This window comes from Nycticebus coucang, chromosome 13 (assembly GCF_027406575.1).
Source record: "Nycticebus coucang isolate mNycCou1 chromosome 13, mNycCou1.pri, whole genome shotgun sequence".
Taxonomy (NCBI): Eukaryota; Metazoa; Chordata; class Mammalia; order Primates; family Lorisidae; genus Nycticebus; species Nycticebus coucang.
Window position 1 is genome coordinate 68,013,491 of NC_069792.1, and position 21,282 is coordinate 68,034,772.

General features: G+C 36.7%; 1 protein-coding gene across 1 annotated transcript in view; it reads left to right on the top strand.

Annotated features, from left to right (window-relative positions):
- The first annotated feature begins 5,002 nt into the window (after positions 1–5,002).
- Positions 5,003–21,282, top strand: part of ZFPM2 (zinc finger protein, FOG family member 2) — a 479,651-nt gene continuing 463,371 nt past the window's right edge. The window contains exon 1 of the mRNA XM_053559355.1: positions 5,003–5,801. Within this exon, the coding sequence (XP_053415330.1) occupies positions 5,762–5,801 (40 nt within the window). The 5' untranslated portion in view covers positions 5,003–5,761. The remainder of the gene's footprint in view (positions 5,802–21,282) is intronic.

The window sequence follows — 21,282 nt, forward strand, 5'->3', positions numbered from 1 at the left end:
CTTATTCTTCCAATAATTTTGTTAGAGCCTTCTATGTGTCCAGCACTGGGAACAGAAGTTTGAAAAAGGCAGACATGTTTCTCCAAACCTTACTCTCTAGTTAGGTATATTGAGATTGGGAATGGGCTTATGACAATTCGATTCGCATATAATTAATATGTCAAAGTAATCCAGTGAAACAAGTGATACTCTGGTGGATAGAAAGGCATATGGAAGCAATGAAGAAAAGGTATCTATCTCACTTAGACATGGGAGGTTATGATGTCTTCCTATGAAAAACATCTACACCAAGACTGCAAAGATCCATAGGTGAAGTGCATGAAGATGAAATATAGTAAAAATATAGTCATATAGTCAGTAGTCATATAAAGTAGAAACACAGCATCTTTTCCTCAGTGGCATTAGGAAAAAGACCCAGGGCTGACTCTTATAGGAACAATTTTGACCATTGAAAAAACAACTGTAGACAGAGACATGGAATGTTTTGATTGGTTGAGGATTGGGGAAGTCCAGGCTTGCAACCTACAATCACTTAGTGGGTGGGGAAGACTAGTTCTTCAAAAGATACCAGGGCATTGGCTGGGCATGGTGGCTCATCTCTGTAATCCTAGCACTCTGAGGGGCCAAGGCAAGTAGATTGCTTGAGCTGAGGAGTTTGAGACCAGCCTGAGCAAGAGTGAGACACTGTTTTTACTAAAAGTAGAAAAAACTAGCTAGGCATGTGGCAAGTGCCTGTAGTCTCAGCTACTTAGAAGGATGACTAAGACAAGAAGGTCGCTTGAGCCCAGGAATTTGAGGTTGCTGTGAGTTTTGATGCCATGACACTCAACCACAGGACAACTTAGTGAGACTCTGTCTCAAATATATATATATATCATGGCATTATTACCAGAAGAGAAAATGGATGCTAGACTGGCAAAATCAACATATGCCTACTAACATTTTCAGAATTACTCCTTTAATATTTATTTTCTACTTGGAGGTATGTCATGCATTATAAAGAGTTAGCACCAAAGAATTTTTGTTAATAGAATTTATCTAAGATGAACCTCCATCAGAGTAGTAACTTGGATGTAAAGGATGAGTGCAAAAAGTAAAAAACTTAAATAATCTGCATTTTTGTTTTCAACATATCATAAACATTTGCACATAAGGAAAACATGATTCTTAACCCCTACTGGTTCACAGATGTTTTTCACATATTTTTGAAAGTCTGATGAATTCATAGAAAATGACTTTTACATGCAAACTTCATTCAAGGGATTGACGGTCTACATGAAGCTCAAGTTAAACCTCCTGATTTAGGCTGACTGTTTTCAAAGCCCTTGGCTCCTTTGCAAGTAAACAGATAGTAGTCCTTTTCATAGTTATAAAATAGGAACGCCATTTAGATGAATTTATTGATTTTTATTTTTAAGCTGCTGAAATTATAAAGATACACAAATAATAAACACTATTTTCATATGGCAATCTTGTTCAATTCAGTGTCACAATCTTAAATCAAGGCAGATAAACTGTATTCAATTTCTGGTGAGGATACAAGGGCGAAAAATTAAGTCTTTCTGAAGCTTTTAGATATTGTTTACGCCCATAATAAAGAAGGCAGCTTGCTGCCTAATAAGATGTGGCCTGGGAGGTTGCTTTATCAATTTGTTGATCCCTGGGAGGAAAGAACACATTTTAAAAACAAATCCAGGAGTAAGACATACATGAATGCAATCCATTTACACTGAGAGCGCACTGCTATACTGTGCCAAATAAAATAAGAATTTTTGTATAAACTTATGAAAATGCTAAAATGCTAAACTTGTAGGTTTGTCAGATAAAATACGGGATGCCCCGTTAAATTTGAATTTCAGATAAGCCACAATAATTTTTAGGATAAGTATGTTCCATGCAATATTTGGTATCTACTTGCCCTAAAAAATAATTGAGGCTTATTTGAAATTCATATTTGACTGGACATCTTATATTTTAATTTGCAAAAACTGGCACCCCTATAAACTTGCAAAGAATACCATTTTACTCATTTGTAAATAAACACTTGGTTTTGCATATTAACATAGTTTTGGTACAAGCATCTCATTTTGTTTTCATATATATGTTTTCCAGCAAAAATGACTATTTAAGAATACAGTAGTCCTTATCCATAGTTTTAGTTACACATGGTCCAACAATAGGTGACTACATTGCAATAAGTTATTTTGAGAAAAAGAGAGGGAGAGTAAGTAGAGAAAGAGACCACATTCACATAACTTTTGTCATAGTACATTGTTACAATCCTTCTATTTTATTATTATCAATAGTTATTGTTGTCCATTTCTTACTGTGCCTAATTTAGAAATTAAACTTTATCACGGTTATGAATGTATAGAAAAAACATAAGGTTTGGTACTCCCTCACGGCTGTAGGTATCTATTGAGGATCTTGGAATTTATCCCAGCGCGTAAAGGGGACTACAATATATACAATTATATTTTCACTCAAGTTGTAATAGAATACTTTCAGTTTTTTCCCCTCATAAAAAGTTTCCACTTATCTATCTTTTCACTACTAAAGAACTTTATGAAGAAAGCTAGACTCAGGTAGATGTTTATTTTAGATCGTTTTTATAACATTGAATATTAAAAGTTGCGTATTTTCTGCTTTTAACCGAGATTTTATATGTAACTTTAAATGATTTATTTTTGAAAGCAGAAACTTTTTTAAGCAAACCATTATGTAGACATTAAATTGGTGAGTGGAGAAAATGAATTATTTTTAAGTAAATGAGAAATTATTCTGTGCTGTCCTTTTTATGTTTGCACATTTTCAATGTATCGTAATTGGCGATACATGTGGTATTAGTTGTGAATTGTGGCCTCCCATATCACAGACACATTTGTTGCTGTGGCTTTGCAATATCATTCCCTGATGCTTTTCTCAATTGTGGTTTTCATAATCATTGTTTGATGGTCATGTAGATGTGGTTTGGGCTGCTATATCCATTTGGACAGAGATAACTGCTTATAGGTTTTGCTGTCATTTTATTTTATAATGTTATTGAGTTAAACTAGAAAAAGAGAAAAATTGAACCTTAAATATCATTAACATTCTCATTAAAAATAATGAGAAAATACAAAATATAATAGTATTCCTTATTTTAATTGATTCATATATATTTAATTCATTCATGGATACATATTTATAAATTTAGATAAAGTAATATCTGTCTCTAATAAGGCATTCTAGTTATTTTAGTTACCTTGCCTTGAATTCTTCATTGTGTGCTCCTTTTAGCTTATAAACTACATATTTAGCTTTTATTTGTTTCTCTTTTGCTTTGACTATTTAACCATTTCAAATGTCAAAAGAAACACCGTTAGGATATTTTAACCCCAATGGGCATTCCTTCTGGGTGAGGTAAAAACTCAGCCAGTCCTGTAAAGAGATTTTTAAAAACCGTAATGTACAATATGTCTGATTGTAAGTACATCAATTTAACTACAATGAACTGAAAATGAAGGATGTGAAAATCTGTGGTTCTCTGTTTGCTTATTTCTTCCACAACGCAAACACAAATGGCCCTGCTTTTCCTGGTACCTTCTGCCTTAATTTGTTGGTTCTTCAGGAGAGGGACTTTGTCATTCAGCGCATTTTCCACTGCAAACCACCCTTATTCTAACAACCTCATATGGTAATAAGCACTAATGGTTAATGTAATAAAATTCACAATTGGTCTTCAGTTTTGTATTAAAAGTCTCTCAGCTATACTTTTCATATGGCGACTCTTTACACCTTCCAGAAGATGTCCTGATGGGGTTATGACACCGATGACAGTGCCTTGGACACTGAGCATCCTGCATCCTGCTCCATCAGCCCAGCTCTGTGTTGACGCCAGACCCTTTTAGAGTGTGGATATGGTGGGGCTCCCACAAATGCTATTTAAACAAAGGGGGGCACAATTTCAAATCCAAAGGGTCAATTTCACAACCTCCTGGGGGAAAAGTTAACAGTATCTGGGGATCCATGCTGAATGGCCCAAGGAGTTTATTAGCAAACTCCGATGATCTAAAGCAGCCAGTTCAGCTACCACTTGAGCAGAAGCTCCTTCCAGTCCATCGGGGAAAAAATTTTAAAACTCAGCGTAACTGTAAGAAAATAAACTAACCTCATACAGCTTAACTTGGCCGAAATAATAACTATGCCAATCACCTCAAAATTTGTTCTCCTTTTGGCTTGCCGTTTTCCACATACTAAACATACAATAATTGAATACGAATGAAACGAAACTTTAGAAGCTAAAGAACCACGGAACAGTGGGTCTTACCTGCTCGGGAAATTATGGCAACATCAACTCTTTTATTAGTCGGTCGGCGCTTTCCTGTGGCAGCAGAACTATGAGAATGAAAGGTCACGGGGCAGAGTGGCACTACAGAACTTCCACGGACTTTTTCAAAGAACTTAGTATTTTTATTAGAGATGGTTCACTTCCCAGCTAAGACTGATCACCTAGCTACCGGCCCTCCTTTTGGATGTGAGAAAAATATCTGCCTGTCTTCCAATTCAGCAATTTTAGAGTTTAAAATGGAAACTCCGGGTGACAAAGACACTTTTAGGATGCTGCTCGGCACCCCATCTATACGGGCCAAGTGGGGGTGGGTCCGTGTCTGCAGCGTCTCCAGGGAACCTTGAGAGCAAAGAAATGGTCTTCTGAGAGTCTAGGCAGATGAGAGGACCGAGCTGGCCCCAAGACACACAGTTGGCATTTGTGATCCTCTGGCTGTCGCCCAGGACTTTGCCAGTGGCCTAATCTTCCTGCCAAGAAGCTGGAAGGGCGGAGATTGGGGTTAGGGGAGGGGGGCGGCTTAACTGGAAGCACAAAGTTTATGGAGAGACCGATTTCTTTGTGCCCTGCTGGATGGGTGAGGCGTGAGAGAAGAGAGTTGGGGTCCGTCAGAGGGGGCTGCTGGAAGAAGTTGCCTGGAGGGGGGAGGGGTGCTCTGGCAGCTGCCCAGCGTTGACTCGGGGACAACTGCAGAAGGTGGCCTTCCTCCAAGCCCTCCCCACACCTCCCCCCAACTCCCACACACCCCTACCCTCATCGCCCGCCACTGCCTAGATGCCCTGTACTCCACGCGACCTAGGCCGGGGCCCTAGTTTGCATCCGGGCTGGCTTTGGATGCAGCCAATCCTCCTTGCGCTGATGGAATAGTCTCCCCTCCCCACCGCCCCGGCGCGCCCCTCCCTCGCGCGCCGGCCACCTCCCGCGGCAGAGCGAGAGCTGCGCGGCCCGGGGCGGCGGCGGCGGCGGCGCCCGAGTATCTGTCCCGCACGCCCGGGAGAGGGGAGAGCGGGCGCGCGGCTCCTCCTGCGCCCTCCGCCCTCTCGCTCGCCCTGTCCCCCCTGCCAGCTCTCCTTTCCCTCCTTCCTCCTCTTCCTTCTTTTCGTGTTTTCCCCCCTCCTGTCTTTCCCCTTTTCTCTCTTCCTGACCATTCGCCTGTAGATTCCCATTCTCTGCCCCTCCGTCGCTCTCCGTCTCTCCCCCTCCCCTCCTCGCTGTCACTCTCTCTCTGCCCCCCTCTCTCTTCTTCTCATTTGCTTGCTCATCTCCAAACGTGGATCCGCGGCTCACGGATCCCGCGCGCCTGGAGCACCTGGAGTCCAGCCGGCAGCGGCCCGAGCCTGGCCGGCGGCGGCGGCAGGAGCGGCGGGAGCCGAGGGAGCGGCAGCCCCGACCGCGGACACCGCGGGAGCCCCAGCGGCAGCGGCGGCCGCCGAGATGTCCCGGAGAAAGCAGAGCAAACCCCGGCAGATCAAACGTAAGTTTGCGTGCGAGGCCCGGAGTTGGTGGGATTATTTCTGAGAAGGGGGGCGCGCGGGACAGGCCAGGGGTGGGAGACTCGGGAAAATCCCTTCCTAGCCCCGAGGATTTGTCAAACTTTGTCAGAGCTGTCCAAGGGACAACTAGACAGTCAGGGACAGACGGCCAGCCGGAGCTCGGGCAGGAACGAGGCTGCACGGAGCAGTCTGTTCTGGCTCCGCTCAGCCCGCGCGCTCCCTGGTTTCTTCCCTGAGTCGGACCCCGCACGCTGCTGGTCACCGGGGCTTCGTCGTGCAGCCTGATGGGGCAGTCCCGCTCGTTTAGACGCTCAGGATGGTTGTTGTCATTGTTGATGTCGCGATTGACGTGGCACTACTCTTGAGAACCACTTTTTACCAACCAGGGTGAGAACTTCTTAGAAAAGCTAGTCGAGCCCTCGGGGCGAGGGAGGGAGCTTCCCCAGGCGGTGGAAACTCAGCGCGCCTGGGTCCCGATCCTGGGCGGTGCCAACGCCCCGCCAAACCCGAAGTGAAACAAAAAGTAGGTGTAAAAGTTCGCGCCTCTGCCGCGGGCGGCCTTGCGCCTCCGCCCTGAGGGCTCAGGGCTTGTGGAGGGCAGGTCGCGCCCCGAGGCTTGAGGCGGGTCCGGCTCGCGCCCCCGGGACGCTCCGCGGAGCGGTGGCTCTGCGTCCGGCCACGGAGGCGCGCGGAGTCCGGGCTGGGAGGGGCCGCCCGGCACTGCCCGCGCGGAAGCCGTGAGTTCAAGGCGGCTGGCGCGCCCGCGCGCGTGGCCGGGAGCCCCGGAACGCTGGGGGACCCTGGGGGTGCTTAGAGGACGCCGCGGGGCGAGAGACGCCTTTTCGAAACACACAACCTCGTCCAGATCAACTCGGTCAACTTTTCTTGGCTTGGGAAAAATACCTCCAGTAGCGTTTTATAGGCCTGCGACATATTTTCAACGCTTTGGCCGAAAAGAAGAAAAAGCCTTATTAGTTTTTGCCAGCCGTGATGTGTGACTGTTTCTTCGTGTTGTTAAAAGTCTGGCAACTAGTTTAAAACGAATTATCATATAGTTTCCAGATAACACTTTAGTAGTGCCTCCTCCCCCCTCGATTATAAACCACACTCACCCCATCACCAAATGTTGAAAATTCTGTTTGGTGTAGGTTAAACACGAATCTTATCAATCAACTTGTCCTTGAAATGGAGGCCAGTTTATAAAGAGTTTGCAGTAGTTAAGTATATATACGTATATATCTCTCTATATGTATATCTGCCGCTCAAACATGACTTTCTAGCTTTTATTGATTGAAATTCTTTTCTTGTACTTCAATTCTTAGTCTGTGCAACTTGGATTAAAGCAAGTACTGGACTTCACTTTTGGCTCAAAGCAGTTATGATCAAGTAGCAATACCGTTCTTGAAGACTTCCGCCTTTTCAGAGTGAATTATTCATAGTTTCAACTAATTGCCTCGTACTTTTTAGTACTAAATTGATCAGATCCCTCTGTTCAAGTGTTCCATTTTATAGTACAGAACCGTGCTTATTATATGATATTACTATAAACATTGCTAAATGCAAATGCTTTTTAGTTCATGGCTGTCATCTAGGTTGTTAATAAATAATTAATATTAATTGTATGGCACAAGACCATCTGATTCTACTTGGGAATACTTTATCTTCTCAATTAGCTATGTTAAATTTTTTTTCTTTCCTTCTGTGTCCACCTCATATAATTGAAGATTAAAGCATTGGAACTAATTGCTGATGGTACTCTTGTGTTACAGGTCATAAAACATTTCAGTGGTTTATTTGAATGCTGTGATTTATTAACTATCAAAAATTCTCTTGGAAGTTCTTTCATTAGAAAGGGAACAAATATTATATTTATATATTTGTTCAAGTGAACAAATATATTTATGTATTTGCACACAGTGATCATACCCTGCTTATATATGCATATGTATGTATTATTTATATGCATGCATTTTAGACTTTTATTGGATTCAATTTGGGGTCACAGTGAGAATCTATGTGAATGTTAACACCTCTTCTTCTCTTTAACTGTTAAGGAAAATGAAAAATTAAAGGCCTTTGAATTTTTATATTAGAGCAGTGCTATCTCATCGCTTTGGGAGGAGAGAGATATTTAAATGTGCTTTGACCAGCTTTAAATTCATTTTGGCTGCAATCTATGATGTTTGTCTCCTTTTGCCTGTCCAGGCACAAGTGACAATTTTGCAGATGGAGAAGTTTGTCTTGCTACTCAAAGTCATTACCATGCTGGTGGGTCTCTCCCTCCAATTTTAGCAGTGCCCAAGAAGTGCACATTTTCTATTACAAATAACACTGTTACTTTTGATATTCTGGATTAAATATAAGTTTGGAAAATCTCAGAAAGCAATGCTTTTTGAAACAATAGCATTTCACGCCACTAATAAAACTACATTTTAAACTCGGAAACATCCAGGGTTTGAAAATAAAGCTTTGGCACTGCTGATAAAACATACCCAATTTAGAGCAACTGTGACAAGCAAAAAGTCAGCTTACACCAGAAACTCTGAAGACAGTCATTTTAAAGGACAAAAAGGTTGTTGGGCATAGTTTTTTTTTTTTTCTTTTACTGCATACAGTTCCCTGCTATCTAAAATTGTGATTTATGCAGTATTTTAATATTTTGCTTATTCTTTCCCCTTGGGTGCTCTCCGGGCAGCGATAAAAAGGCGACGCTGAAAGAGCACCATTAATTTGCTATGATGACTGGCCAGATAAGAGGAGATAATGGGAAAGATAAGCGGAGAAGATATACCATCAGAAACCCGATTATTACCATTAAAATTCCAGCCCAGCAATCTGCAGAAGCCTGATAATTCCTTCTCCGTTTCCACCACTTTGGATGATAAGGCAAAAAATAGTCACTCAGTGCTCCTTGATTAGACTGCCTGGATTTCCTGATAATACAGTGATAAATTATGTATTTTGCCCCCATGTTTTGTCCCAAAATTCAAATTTTTTTTTCCCTATTCCAAGACTATATTTTCTGCCCTCCCCTCAGAAGCTTTCTCTCATAAGCTATTATTGTAATCCTGGTTTGATAAAAAGCTGTGATAGGACGGGAGGTGTTTGGTGTGGGAGCCGTATCATGCAATCAGCCCATCTCCCGGCACAGCTGCTCGCTGTTGTTGTTTTTAGCCTTATCACCTCCTGCCAATATGCCAATAAATTGTCCAGATTGTTCTCCATTCTGAGGCTGCACTGCGAAATTTATGACAGAAATGATGATTTTTTTTCTTTCACCCATGCATCACTTTATGATTAGTAAACGTGGCGTGTGCCGTTTTATTGTTATTTCCTTCTTCAAGCTGTTGTCTTTAGTAATGTGTTTCCTGCCCTGTGCGTCCCCAACTTCAGTCAGTCTCAGTTAAGTGTATTGGTTGTAGGTGCAGCAGGAGGTGGACATCAGATTTGTGTTGTTGTTGTTGTTGTTGTTGCTGCAAATAAGTGTCATTATCTGCTCCCTAGTAGTTAATGAAGAGGTTTAAAAGGAGGAAAAGAAACTGGAATACTTCATTTTCATGTAAGACCAAGAAAAGGCAGTCTTCTTCATACTGCTAGAGTTTTCATACAACTTTGAGATGGCTTGATCTTTTCAAACATGTGGAACGTAAATGTTCAGTCTAGATGAGGTGCCAAATAATTTGTGGTGAAATATGAAGAAAGGTTGAATTAAGAGGCAGAATTTTTTTTCTTTTGAAAAGTGAAGCAGATATTAGGAATTAATGTGCATGTTGAAAGCAAAATGTTCCATGTTGGGAATGATCTTCTTGGCAGTTCTGTGTAGGGGCTTTTGCAGAAGTTGGAATCCATTCCTACTGAACAAATTACCTTTGTATTATTTCAGATGATCTAACAATTTCAGGCGCTATGAGTTCCTACCTTGCATGTTGGCATTTTAATGTTCTATGATATTTCTGAAAAGAGTAGGAAATAGTAAATGTTTTATTTATAAAATGATGATTGTTTTAAAATGAGAATGTTACATAGTAAACTTATTTAGTATTTTTCATGTGGAAACCTCTAGCTGGATAATTTTTGTAAGCTTAAAATTAGGTTATACGAAGAAGTGAGTGGGTTATTTTTCATTGTTCTTCTGTGGGTTTTTTTTTTTTTTTTTTAGTATTTCTTCTGTTAATGTTCAATTCATAAGTTTTGGAATTATCCACTCTATTATCATTTAATATTATTATTACTTTAATAAAAGGTTTTGGGAATGCTGTGCACATTTGAAAATACTGATTAGTCTTATACACAGTTAGGACGTGTTCCTTTTTACCTGTCAGATATTAAAAAAGGTTTTCGCTTTGAAACAAATTACTCATTTCTTCTGATTTTTAGGGACAATTACATTTGATACTTTAAAAATCCTTTCTCTTTGGTTATGACACTTCTCATGTTGGAGATTTTCTTTTCTACATTTTTGACTAAGCATTAATTAAGAAAAGCTATTTTTACTTATGCCACAAAATAAAGGAACATGTCTTCTATAATAGTTGTTTTATCAATAAAATAAAATGGTACCCATTGTTTTGTAAGATGACATATAATTAATTTCTTTACTTATAAATTTGAAGTAATATCAACACATAATTTTTCTGAAAATATCTAAGAATAATTAATAGATTTAAAAATAGATTTTAAAATGGGTAATATAGTAATCCTGGTGTATCAGGAAGTTTATAGGTGAACTTTCTTATATTATCTTTAAAAAACTCAACTTCATTAGTCATGAATTTGAGTCTTTTAAAGTTCAGTGCAGTCAACAGTGCAAATATAAATAAAGTAGCATTTTCATTTCTAGTTTCTGTAAAAGAGTTCAGGGCTAAACTTGGCAATGTGACTTGCATTTAAAAGATCAGCAATGTTTTTCACATCTGGTAACTTTCAAAGTAGTTCATTTGTAAAATTATGGAGCAAGAAGAACTATGTAGTTTAATATTATACATCTCCATTTTTTTAAATAAACAAACCACTTTGAATTTTCTACAAATTGTAATTAGGGACTTTAAGAATGATATAATTTACCTATTCAATTGTAAGGAGTGTTAGCTTCTCTTTCAAATTCACGTGAGATCAGCTTTCATTTTAGACATAAAAAAATCACCAGTAAGTCTTCATAAATAAAAATTTTATTTCCTGAGCTATTTAAAATATAGACATAAAACATAGTGTAACTTTCTATATATTATTTAAGTCAATGTTATCATGTTGTAAAGGAAAACAATGATGATTTGCTCCTGATTTTCATATTCTGTTAATTTAAAATTGTATTATATGTTTAAGGTTTAATGCAAAGATTTATATATTTCTTTGTTTGGGGGTAATTGTGACACACATTAAGATGCTCATGTATAATAGCAGTTTTCTAGCTTATGTCTTTATCTGTATTTTGCCTATATTTACATCTGTCTGAATCTTTGTAGTGGTGTGTATTAAGTGAACTTGATATTACAGTGGAGGTAACTCATTTCTCTGGTTTATGAGCTATCCAAGGCCTTTCTCACTCATGTTATTTCTGCTGCATGAGGATTTACTATTCAAGAACTAATTAGCTCTTTTTTTCAAATGATAAAAAGAAGGAATGAAACTCTAATTAGCCATTTCACTATTAGCTATTACCGCTGGAAAAAGTTTTGAGAGAATAAGATAAAACCTAACATGTTAACTAAAATGAGGCATTTGGGGCTCGATGTATGGCTGGTTTTATCCATGACTTTGCTCTTCTCCACAACCAAGGCGAATCTACAATGGGCTTGTTATTTACATTTAATCACAACCCTACTTAAAACTATACCTTTTGCTCAAAAAAATTAAATAAACTAATTTTATTTATTTTACAGTCTGTAATTTATTTTTACATTTCAAGCAAAACCACCCTCTCAATGAACTTTCCTTCAACCTAACTTCATGTGTATCCAAGCTTTAAGTAAAGTGATTTTATTTAGAGGAAGTTTTTTCATGTTTGTCTGAATTGTATGAAGAATCTAACCTTAGGTTTCTATAGGGATAGAAGATATTTTTCAAGAAAGTTTACTTTTTTAAATACCATCTTTGTTCACTAAAAAGTGTGAGTGGATATGTTATCTTTGGGGTGCTTATTCTTCTCCAAGTCATATTCCCTTGGATTTTTTTGTTACTCTCCCAAATCCGAAGGACTAATGGGACGTTTCAGAACACTGCAGATGTTTTTGAAACCTGGCCTAATTCAGCGTCTGCCACTGTGTAAAATTATCAGTTCATTCTCTCTCGAAATGAATAGCAGCAAAAGTCTGTTACTTCAGTGGCCAGAGCCTGTGTTTCCACCATAGATAAAGGGGTAAGTCTGTATCCTTTAATAAGGTTACATTTTTAATAGCTGAAATGCAGTTAAATTCATAAGCTCAGATATGGCAATATTTGGCATTCTGGAAAGAACTATCTCTTTAAAGGTATTAGCATAAAGATAGCACATTTGTTTATTATGCCTCCAAATCAGCTCCTAGTATCTCTGCCACAGGTAACAATTGACTTTTCAGGCTTCAAGTTAATAGCCTTGTCTCTTGCTTGTAGGGATCAATATTAGTATTAATTAATCACCATTATCATCACTAGGATCTGGTTCTATTTGTTGTTACATCAGCAAAATATCAATATAGAAAGTGGACTCTCTGATCGTCATGGCAACTTCATCTCTTGGGTCAAAGAAAGTTTATCTTATCTGTGCATAGAGAGTGGCAAACTGTTTAGGGATCTAGTTTGAACTCTAAGAACATTGATTTAGTTTTTGTTTGCGAATAGAGGCTGAATTCCAATCACAAGGGATAGGTAAGATTTAAATATTAATGCCGAGAGGTTTGTCTGAGAGGATGTCATACCATTACTGTCAGACTGTCTTTTTGAGATGACAGAGAGGTGGAGAAGAATTGTCTAGTCAGGATTATTTCAAGCTTTAGTAATTTTTGCTTTTGACGAATGTTTCTAAAAATGAATAGATGATCATTACTAGGTAGAGTTTGTTTTGGTCAACAGTTCATATTTTAAAATAAAAGGCTATCATTTTTTTTCTCTTACATCTTTTATTTCTTGTTCCCTTACTATAATATCTACTATGTTAAAAAAAAAATGTACCTTGGAAGACTAGTTTTGCCTCACTGTTTGTGTGAGATAGCTAGTCCCATGTCGAAGGTGAGAGAGTTTTGCTTGGGATTGTCAAGTCCAGGGAAGGAATCTAGCTGGCATTATTTGTATATTAACAAATACTGATTCCTAACAAGGGAAATCCTAAACAATAAGCTGAAGAATACATATCATTGCAGAATGTTTGCAAAGGTAATAAATGATCTCAAGTTTCTAAAGCCAGGAAAAAATTCCTAGCCATTTTCCTGCTATTCCTAAGACATACTGATCATTTAATATAAGCATTTTATTTCTAAATTAGGTCACTGGAAATTCATCTTTGTTAAAAAAAAAAAAAGTTATGCTAGAGGGTAAAAACTAGATTTAGAAATGGTCAGGTGACATACTGCACCTGACTCTTTAAGATTTCAGGCACCAAATAAATGTTTGTGTAAGGGAGAAACTCTATACACATCTCGTGATTGTAGAGATTTTAAAAATGAATGTTTAGTGCCTGGTAGGTATACTCGATGTCCCAAAATTACCCATCATTCTGGGCATTGTCCCCACAGTAGTTAAATAACAACTCTTTTATATATTCTGCAGGCTAATGCTGTTTATTATTTAATATTTTGGTAATATTTCCATTTATATAAACCAAGGAATATGTTACTAGAGACATGGAATAACATCTAGGGTTGAGTATCCTTTCATTTCATATGAGCATTTGTCATTGACTGCTTAGTGTTATTTGTGAAAATGCTCCCCTTTGAATCGCTAGAAGTTATTGAATGGTATAGGTCTGGTCAGGTACATGATTTGGCTTTTATGAATGTCAGATTTCTCATAATCCACTCACAAATGTATATAATAACTTATATACAGACCATTATAAAAATATGTAATTTTAATAGCCTTACAAAAGCTGGAATACCTAATTTTTGTATAGGCTATTAAATATGTCTTTTAATAATTGTTTACATTTGAAAATGCATCTGAAAATTATTTTTAAATGAGCATTTATTGGAAGATGCATTTAATGTTATTAGTTGATTTCCTTCTTATTAAGAAATTCCATTGAAGTTACAAATCACTCTAATGCATATATGGAAAACTTTTGTGGGCCTCTCTTTGATAGAAAAAAGAAAATTTTCAACCAGTCAACATCTATATAATATTGCATATGGAAAATTTCTTATAAGTGTAAGTTGACTAACAAAAATTTTTGCCATAATCTCTAAAATTATTTTAATAAAAAATATTTTATGATCAATATAAAATTTGCAAAAATCTTTAAACTTGAATAGAGTGAAGAATCAATTACAAAATTTAGAGTTAGAGGCAAATGTTTGTTCTTCATTTCCTATTAATCTGAGACTTTTAACTTCTAATTTCCTTATTAATTGCCCCTCTGGAATGTTAAACAATGGTATATTCTCGAAAAAAAGACTTTTATTTACTCTACTGTGATATATCCTGAAATTATTGGAAGCCTGCAATAAATTGAGGATTAGAAGATTAAAAGTGGTGAATTGACAAGTCTTCAGGCTCAAGGAGAGCCAAATTTCACTTAATTTATGCAGAAAAATAGCTGTAAATAATATACTTTTAAGTACTTTGAAAATAATGATAAAATAATCATTGTAAATAATAATCGGATATACTCAATGTTGGCCCTTTCTCCCTTATTAACTGAATTTAGATTACCTAAATTCGGAAGCATGGCTTTGAAATTTACCCCACTAGTTGATTAAAAGATATTATTTATAATTAATTGATAAAATCTATCATATATTAATTTTAGTGTGTTTGATATGTAAGAACAGTTCTATTTCTACAATAGTGTAAAAAAGAATTTTTTTCATATTTCTTCTGGAAGCATGTTTAATTTTCCATATCTAATTTTTCCAAAAGGTAAAATGCTATATACTGGTAAGCCTCCTTGCTGATTGTGTGTGCTGAGAAGTTCAAAGGCATTTGTTTCTTATAAAATCTTGTGCATTCAGTGGGAATCTTTTAGAATGATGCGTTTCTCACTATATACAGATTATTTTCATGGTGTTCATTTTCACCCATGTCAAATATATCAGTGTAATACTTTGTGGTGTTACACAGCCCATACTTATTTGATTAAGCTATGCATTTTCGTGAATACATGCCATGGATAAATTTTATGCTGCTTTTAAGAGGTTTTCAAAATATATTATAGCTCAGTGAATATATTATTGAGAGATGGATGGGACATTGACAACGTTACCTATTAATGGAAAGCTTTTATTGATCATGAAGTTTTTTGTTTTGATTTTAAGAAAAATCTAAAAGTTTAATTTCTCCTTAAAGAAAAAAAAAGACCAAGTTAATCAAAAAGACAGTTACTTGGGATAACATAGAATATGTATATCCGCAAAATATATATCTAATTTACTCTTCTCACTTTTGTGTAGAAATTATACAACAAGTATGCACTCTGAAATTAAAAATTTCAAGTTCATAATCTATGTCATAATTGTTTTCTTACCTACCAAATGATGCATAGGCATATATTCTGCACCGGGCTATTAAAGTAGGAGGTCAGCTAACAAAGAATTAGCAACAGCATTCAACGTTTAAACATTTTGCCCTCAAGACTACTGTCAGTATAAATAGATAAAAAAGGCTTTTAATTTTTGATTTATTTATATTTATTTGAGATAAAACTGTCTGAATTTGTATTGTGCACATTTATCAATCAGGTCTTCTTTCTCTTCTTCAAGTGACATTCTTCAATTCTCATTTTGATAGCCTTTCTGCCCAAATTGACATAAAAATAACCTCATTTTCCAATGACGTTGGACTTGTATGGGAGGGCTCTTGCATATTTTGGAAATAGTGGGCCTCCCACTGCTAAGGACAGACTCAGTGTGCAGGAGAGACTGACCAACATGGGCCTTGTGTAAGTCTGAAATATTCAAGAGTTCATTTGCAAATATATTAGATAGCTGCTAAAAATATCACCCCACTTCTTAAATGTGCATCTTGGACAAACAGGCACATATTTTGTCATCAAGTTGCTTAAGCTTCTGAAGTCAGGGCTACAACTGGGTCAGATGATAAGATGAGCACAACAGAGAAATGAAGAGAGCGTCTGATAAAACCTGATTGATTGATGTCTGGCTTCCCCACCATCACAGGCAGTTGACAGTAGGTTTGGGATCAGATGATTTGGCTTTCGCGATAGAAGATGGGGCCTGGTAGGCAAGCCTGAAGGACAAAAAGGTCAGTTTCTGTGCAGTGTCAAGTAATGTGGAGCTCCCACAAGGTGGGGCATTATTAATATTTCATTCTTTCTTTTTTTAGGTCCAGGCCCTAACACTTGATAGTCATTTAAAGGCATGGAGATTCAGTCTACAAACAGAAATAAGTGACTACTTCTCTGCTCTATTGAATTTAATGTTTTTACCTGGTTAATGTCATAAAGGGCAAGGGGATATGTTCATTTGATAACTAAGTCTTTTTTTATGTTTTATTTCACAATAAATAGTGACTTTTTACATATTTTATTTTATTATACTCTTATGAGGAAAATTGGTACAAAACAACACATAAATTAGCTAAATTTAATATTCAAAATATACTTTTGAAAAGTACAGGGTTTTTTCTGGTGAAAAATGACTGCATAAATGAATCTAGAGTTACCAGTTCAGGTGTTTTGGGTATTATAGATTCTGAGAAGCTTTGGTTAAAAATTTTTCTAATACATGACACAGACATGTCAGAGTTTGGGGAAATCTTAGGTGACACAATTGGAAAACTTCACATGTTGTACAGTTCCCTCGTTAGTGAATGATTGTGCTGTAATTCGCTGAACTTTATAATCTTGCTGGTGATAGGATAATGAGAGTGCTTCCTTGTATTTCAATCATGGAAATCCCCGATTCTTAACACATATAAAATCACTCGTAAAATCTGTGTTAGCTAGTTGGTATGCCACCCCAGAACGTTGTAGACACTTCTAAGGTTGAACATAATTAATAGGGTAACTCTTCTTGGAGGGTAGGCAGGAAGGAAAGGAAGAAAAGAAGGAATAAAGGGAGGGAGGAGTAAATCGAAATGGCTAGTTTTATAATAAAATGTTTTCCAGTGTTAGCCTTAAAAATTAGTACCACTGTGACAGAATTGGAATCTGGGCAGCTTGGATTTGAATTAAGATTCAGGGCAGTTTGGTACTCTCTAGAAATCCTCTATGATGTATCCCTTTTCTCTGAGTTGTAAGGGTCAGATCTCCAAAGACAGTTGGGTCTGAGCTAATACCATGGGCTTAATATCAGCAAGATGAATTCTGCAAGGTGCTGTGTTGCTGATAGAATAAGTGGAATACTGTATGAAAACACTTGTGTCAAAACCTGAAGTGGCACTCATAATAAATGATGACGGAAGGTGGACTGATGGCCATTTCAGCAGTGATTAGTAATACTTCCAAGAAAGGTGCCATGAGAAAATGTCCTGGTTTCTTCTACATAGTTTTATATGAAACAAAAAATCACGTATGTTCATGTGTGTATGTGTATATATGTGTGCCTATATCACATGATACGTGTATGTATATATAACATATATATCTCCTATCATTATATATATATATTTTTTTTCAGTGAGAAATCATAGGTATGGTTACAAAAACTTTTGCAAAAAGATGTTTCAGATAAAAAGAAAATGCTCACCCATAGTGATCCTATTCTGATGGTAACATTACTGTTGAGAGTCCGGTGATAATGTTTAGTGATGATGGTAAAAACTTTTGTTACATGAGAGAAAAGGGAACACAAATGGTTTTTCCTTGCACAGTCACAGTCTATGATACATTTCTAAGTTATACAGTAACAATAATGTTTCATTTTAAGGCAGTGTAACAGTTCTCAAATGCAAATTGCTTTGATAGTATTGAGGTTTTTCCCCTATCCATGAGCAACTCTCTAAAAGTTAATGACTTTTTTTTGTATATACACAAACTTAATATAATAGATTACCTAATACTTCGTTTTCAATGCTTTTATTCTCGAATTATTTTTGTTTATTGTTTCTTTTTGTCATTCCATCTGTTTTGGAACTGTATATCTTTTTTTTTTTTTCTTTTTGTATGTAGAGGTTAGGCATGTTTGAAAATTAAGTAATTGTAAATTGAGGAAAATTAGCATTGATAAATGAAGAAATGTCACATCATAAAAATAATAATGATCAGCAGTGTTTGTATGTGGAAAATAAGAGTACCAGTGAGTTGGTCGGCTAATCTGCAATTTCTCGTTTAATACTACAGATTCAGAAATCTCATTTAAGGAGAGTAAGACTTTGGGATGCAGGGGCTATGCTGATCTGTCTCAAATTCACTTCGATGTTCTTTGAATCTTGGTTTAAAGGTTTTCATTTTGACTAAGTAGAATGAGGTTCAGGTATGGGATGTTACTAAGGCAGATCTTAGGAGATTTGTTTTAAAGTACCAGTGTTCTTTAGATAGAAAAATAACCTCTTACTTATTACAGGAGTTGAAAAAGGTGATAACTGGACATTATTTTTACTTTCCTAAGAAAGAAACATGATTACATCTTGAATCAGAGGCTTTCAGCCTGGAATCCATAGGCTTTGAAGAGTTTTGTAAATATCTACACATTTTATGCAAAATTTTATGTATTCAAGAATTTTTCTAAGTGGAGGTTTTCATGAGCTTCAAAATGGGCTTCACAGCCCCACCAAAACTTTAAGACCCTTCTAAAGGATTTCTGTGTAGGCATCTGTATGTAACCACTTGTTATATTTTAAAAAGTAGCCATCTCAAATAGGAACAGTTTTGTTTTCTTTGCTAAAATGACTTTTTTCAAAAACAACAAATCAAATCACATCACTATGCTGCTTTAAATTTTTCAGCAGATGCCTTCTGCAGTTAATATCCGAGCTTTTTATTATGGACTGGCACATCCTCTGTGATCAGTTCCTTCTGAACAGACCATTAAGCATGCCATCACCACATTCCACTTCTTCCCTAATCCTACTCTGACACTCATGAACCACTCTCATCCACTGGATTTTATCCTTCCAGGCCTTCTTTCTGGTCCCTGATCATACCAAGCTGCCTCTCCTTCTGTTCTTTCCCTAGATTTCCATATGGCTGGCTGCTTATCATTCACTTCTCACTTTCCATGTCAACTCTTTGGAAAGGTCTCCTCCAGGCCTCAATTTGCTCTCTAGACCATTATTCTGCTTTATTTTTATTACATTGAGATTTATCTGAAATTCCTTATTTTTTAGTTTATGTGCCTGTTTATTATTTAATTTTTCACTAGGATCTAAGCTCATTGGGGGTAGGACCTAGCAACACCGGTTGCTAGAAGAGTGTTTGGCACATAGCAAACACTCACAGGATATTAGCTGAATGAATGAATGGACATTTTAAAGAAACGCTACATCATTTCCCTGTGGTATATTTCTTAAGCAAGGTGGTTTGCAGTTTTTCCCCAAGGTAAAAATGTTAACGCTCATTCTTTAACTTAACTTAAAGCGTCCATTCGTTTAAAGTTCATTAGACAAACATGTAGTAAGTACTATATGTTTAAGCCATGGGGCGAGAAGAATACAAAAATGAAGGAATTTTGGTCTCTCCCCTTCAGCAGCACATAGAATAGTGGAGAAGAAAGACATGGTTACACTATGATCCAATCGTGATTGATCAAGATACAAAGTTCTGGGCACAGAGATGCCGAGGTGAGTCAGGTGAAGCCTCTAGGATGGGGTTTTATTTCAGCTGGATTCTGAAGGATGAATAAGAGTTCTAGTTATGACAAAAGGGAATTATGTCCAGGTGGAAACAATACAGAAAATGTTAAAGATCATGGCATTTTTAAAGGTGTGCAATGAATAATTAAAGTACATGAAACAGGGTGACAGAGAATGCAGCCTAAGAGGCGATTTGGGGCCAGATTGTTTAAAGGGCTTTATGTGTCCTTTAAAGATCTTGGATTCTTGCTTTAGCTAATTGATGGTCATTGCAGATTTTGAAAAATAAAGCCTGATTAGTGTATTTTGAATTTGCTTGATAATTGCACAACCTTACCAAATTACCATTTGGAATAGAAGAGGACAGAAAAAACCTGTGAGCTGATGATGGGCTTCAGTTAACTTTCATTTTGTTAAATTGAACAATGCTTTTTATCTCAAATTCAACCTTAGATCTGTGCTACCTCCTAACCTTTAGGTACAGATTTAAAAACAGCATTGGAGCTGATGGCTAAAACACTCACTCTCTGCTTTCCGTAGTTCGGTGTGAATATTTTATTGAGGCTAGACAACACATGCAAAAGTAAATGAACAGAGCAGTATCTTTTTAATTGAATCTGTTAGTGCTTGACTCATGAGATTGTCTTGTGCATTAGCCTAGTTTTATAACTGAATATCGAGAAGGAAAAATGTTGAATAGCAGGTGGGCAGAATAATTGTCACTGGGATTGCCAATTTTTGCAAACTCTTTGAAAGACAATCTGGCATTTGATAGCAATTAAAATTGCATATATCCTCTTTGACCCAGAGATTCCACAGATCTTGTAGAAACCCTAATTCATGTGCTCATTACAGCATGGTTTGTAATAGCAAAAAATTAGAGATCACCTAAATCTCCACCAATAGAGGATAGGTTAAATAAAATTATGGTACAACCCTCTATTGTATCGTACAGGATAAGAAAAGTGTTTCCATGCTGATATGGATGTACCTCAAGGACTCACAAAATGAAAAAAAGAAAATTCAATATGGCATGTTCTTAATTGTATTTTTTATTTATTTTTATTTATTTTTATTTTTTTAAGACAGTCAATTCAGGAGCATTTTATTATGATTTTTTTTTACATATACATGTGTTTATTAGGTTTCCATTTTTTTGCCTTCACAAAATTAAAAAGGCTTAAAATTTAATAACAATAACAATGTTTTAAGATAAGGACTAGAAACAAAAACCTCGTAAAGAACGAACAAACATAAATACATTCAGAAAAGGAATCAGACAATTGCTACATCGAAATATTAAGCAATAATAATACTTAATTGTATTTTTTATAAGTTGAAGCACAAATTGATAGTAGATATACATTTTTGTCATAAAAATTTTTGGAAAAATAATAATATATTTTTACAATTTTAATATCAGATATGTCCAGATGTAGTGGAATGATTTTGAAGGATTTCTTCTTTTTCTATTGTCTATAAGATTTGGCATGATCTGTTTTTTGAAATTATTTTCTATTTTTATTTAAAAATTTTAGTTGTCTATTTTTTGAGACTTTGGAAAAAAAAAAAAGAGTGTTCCTG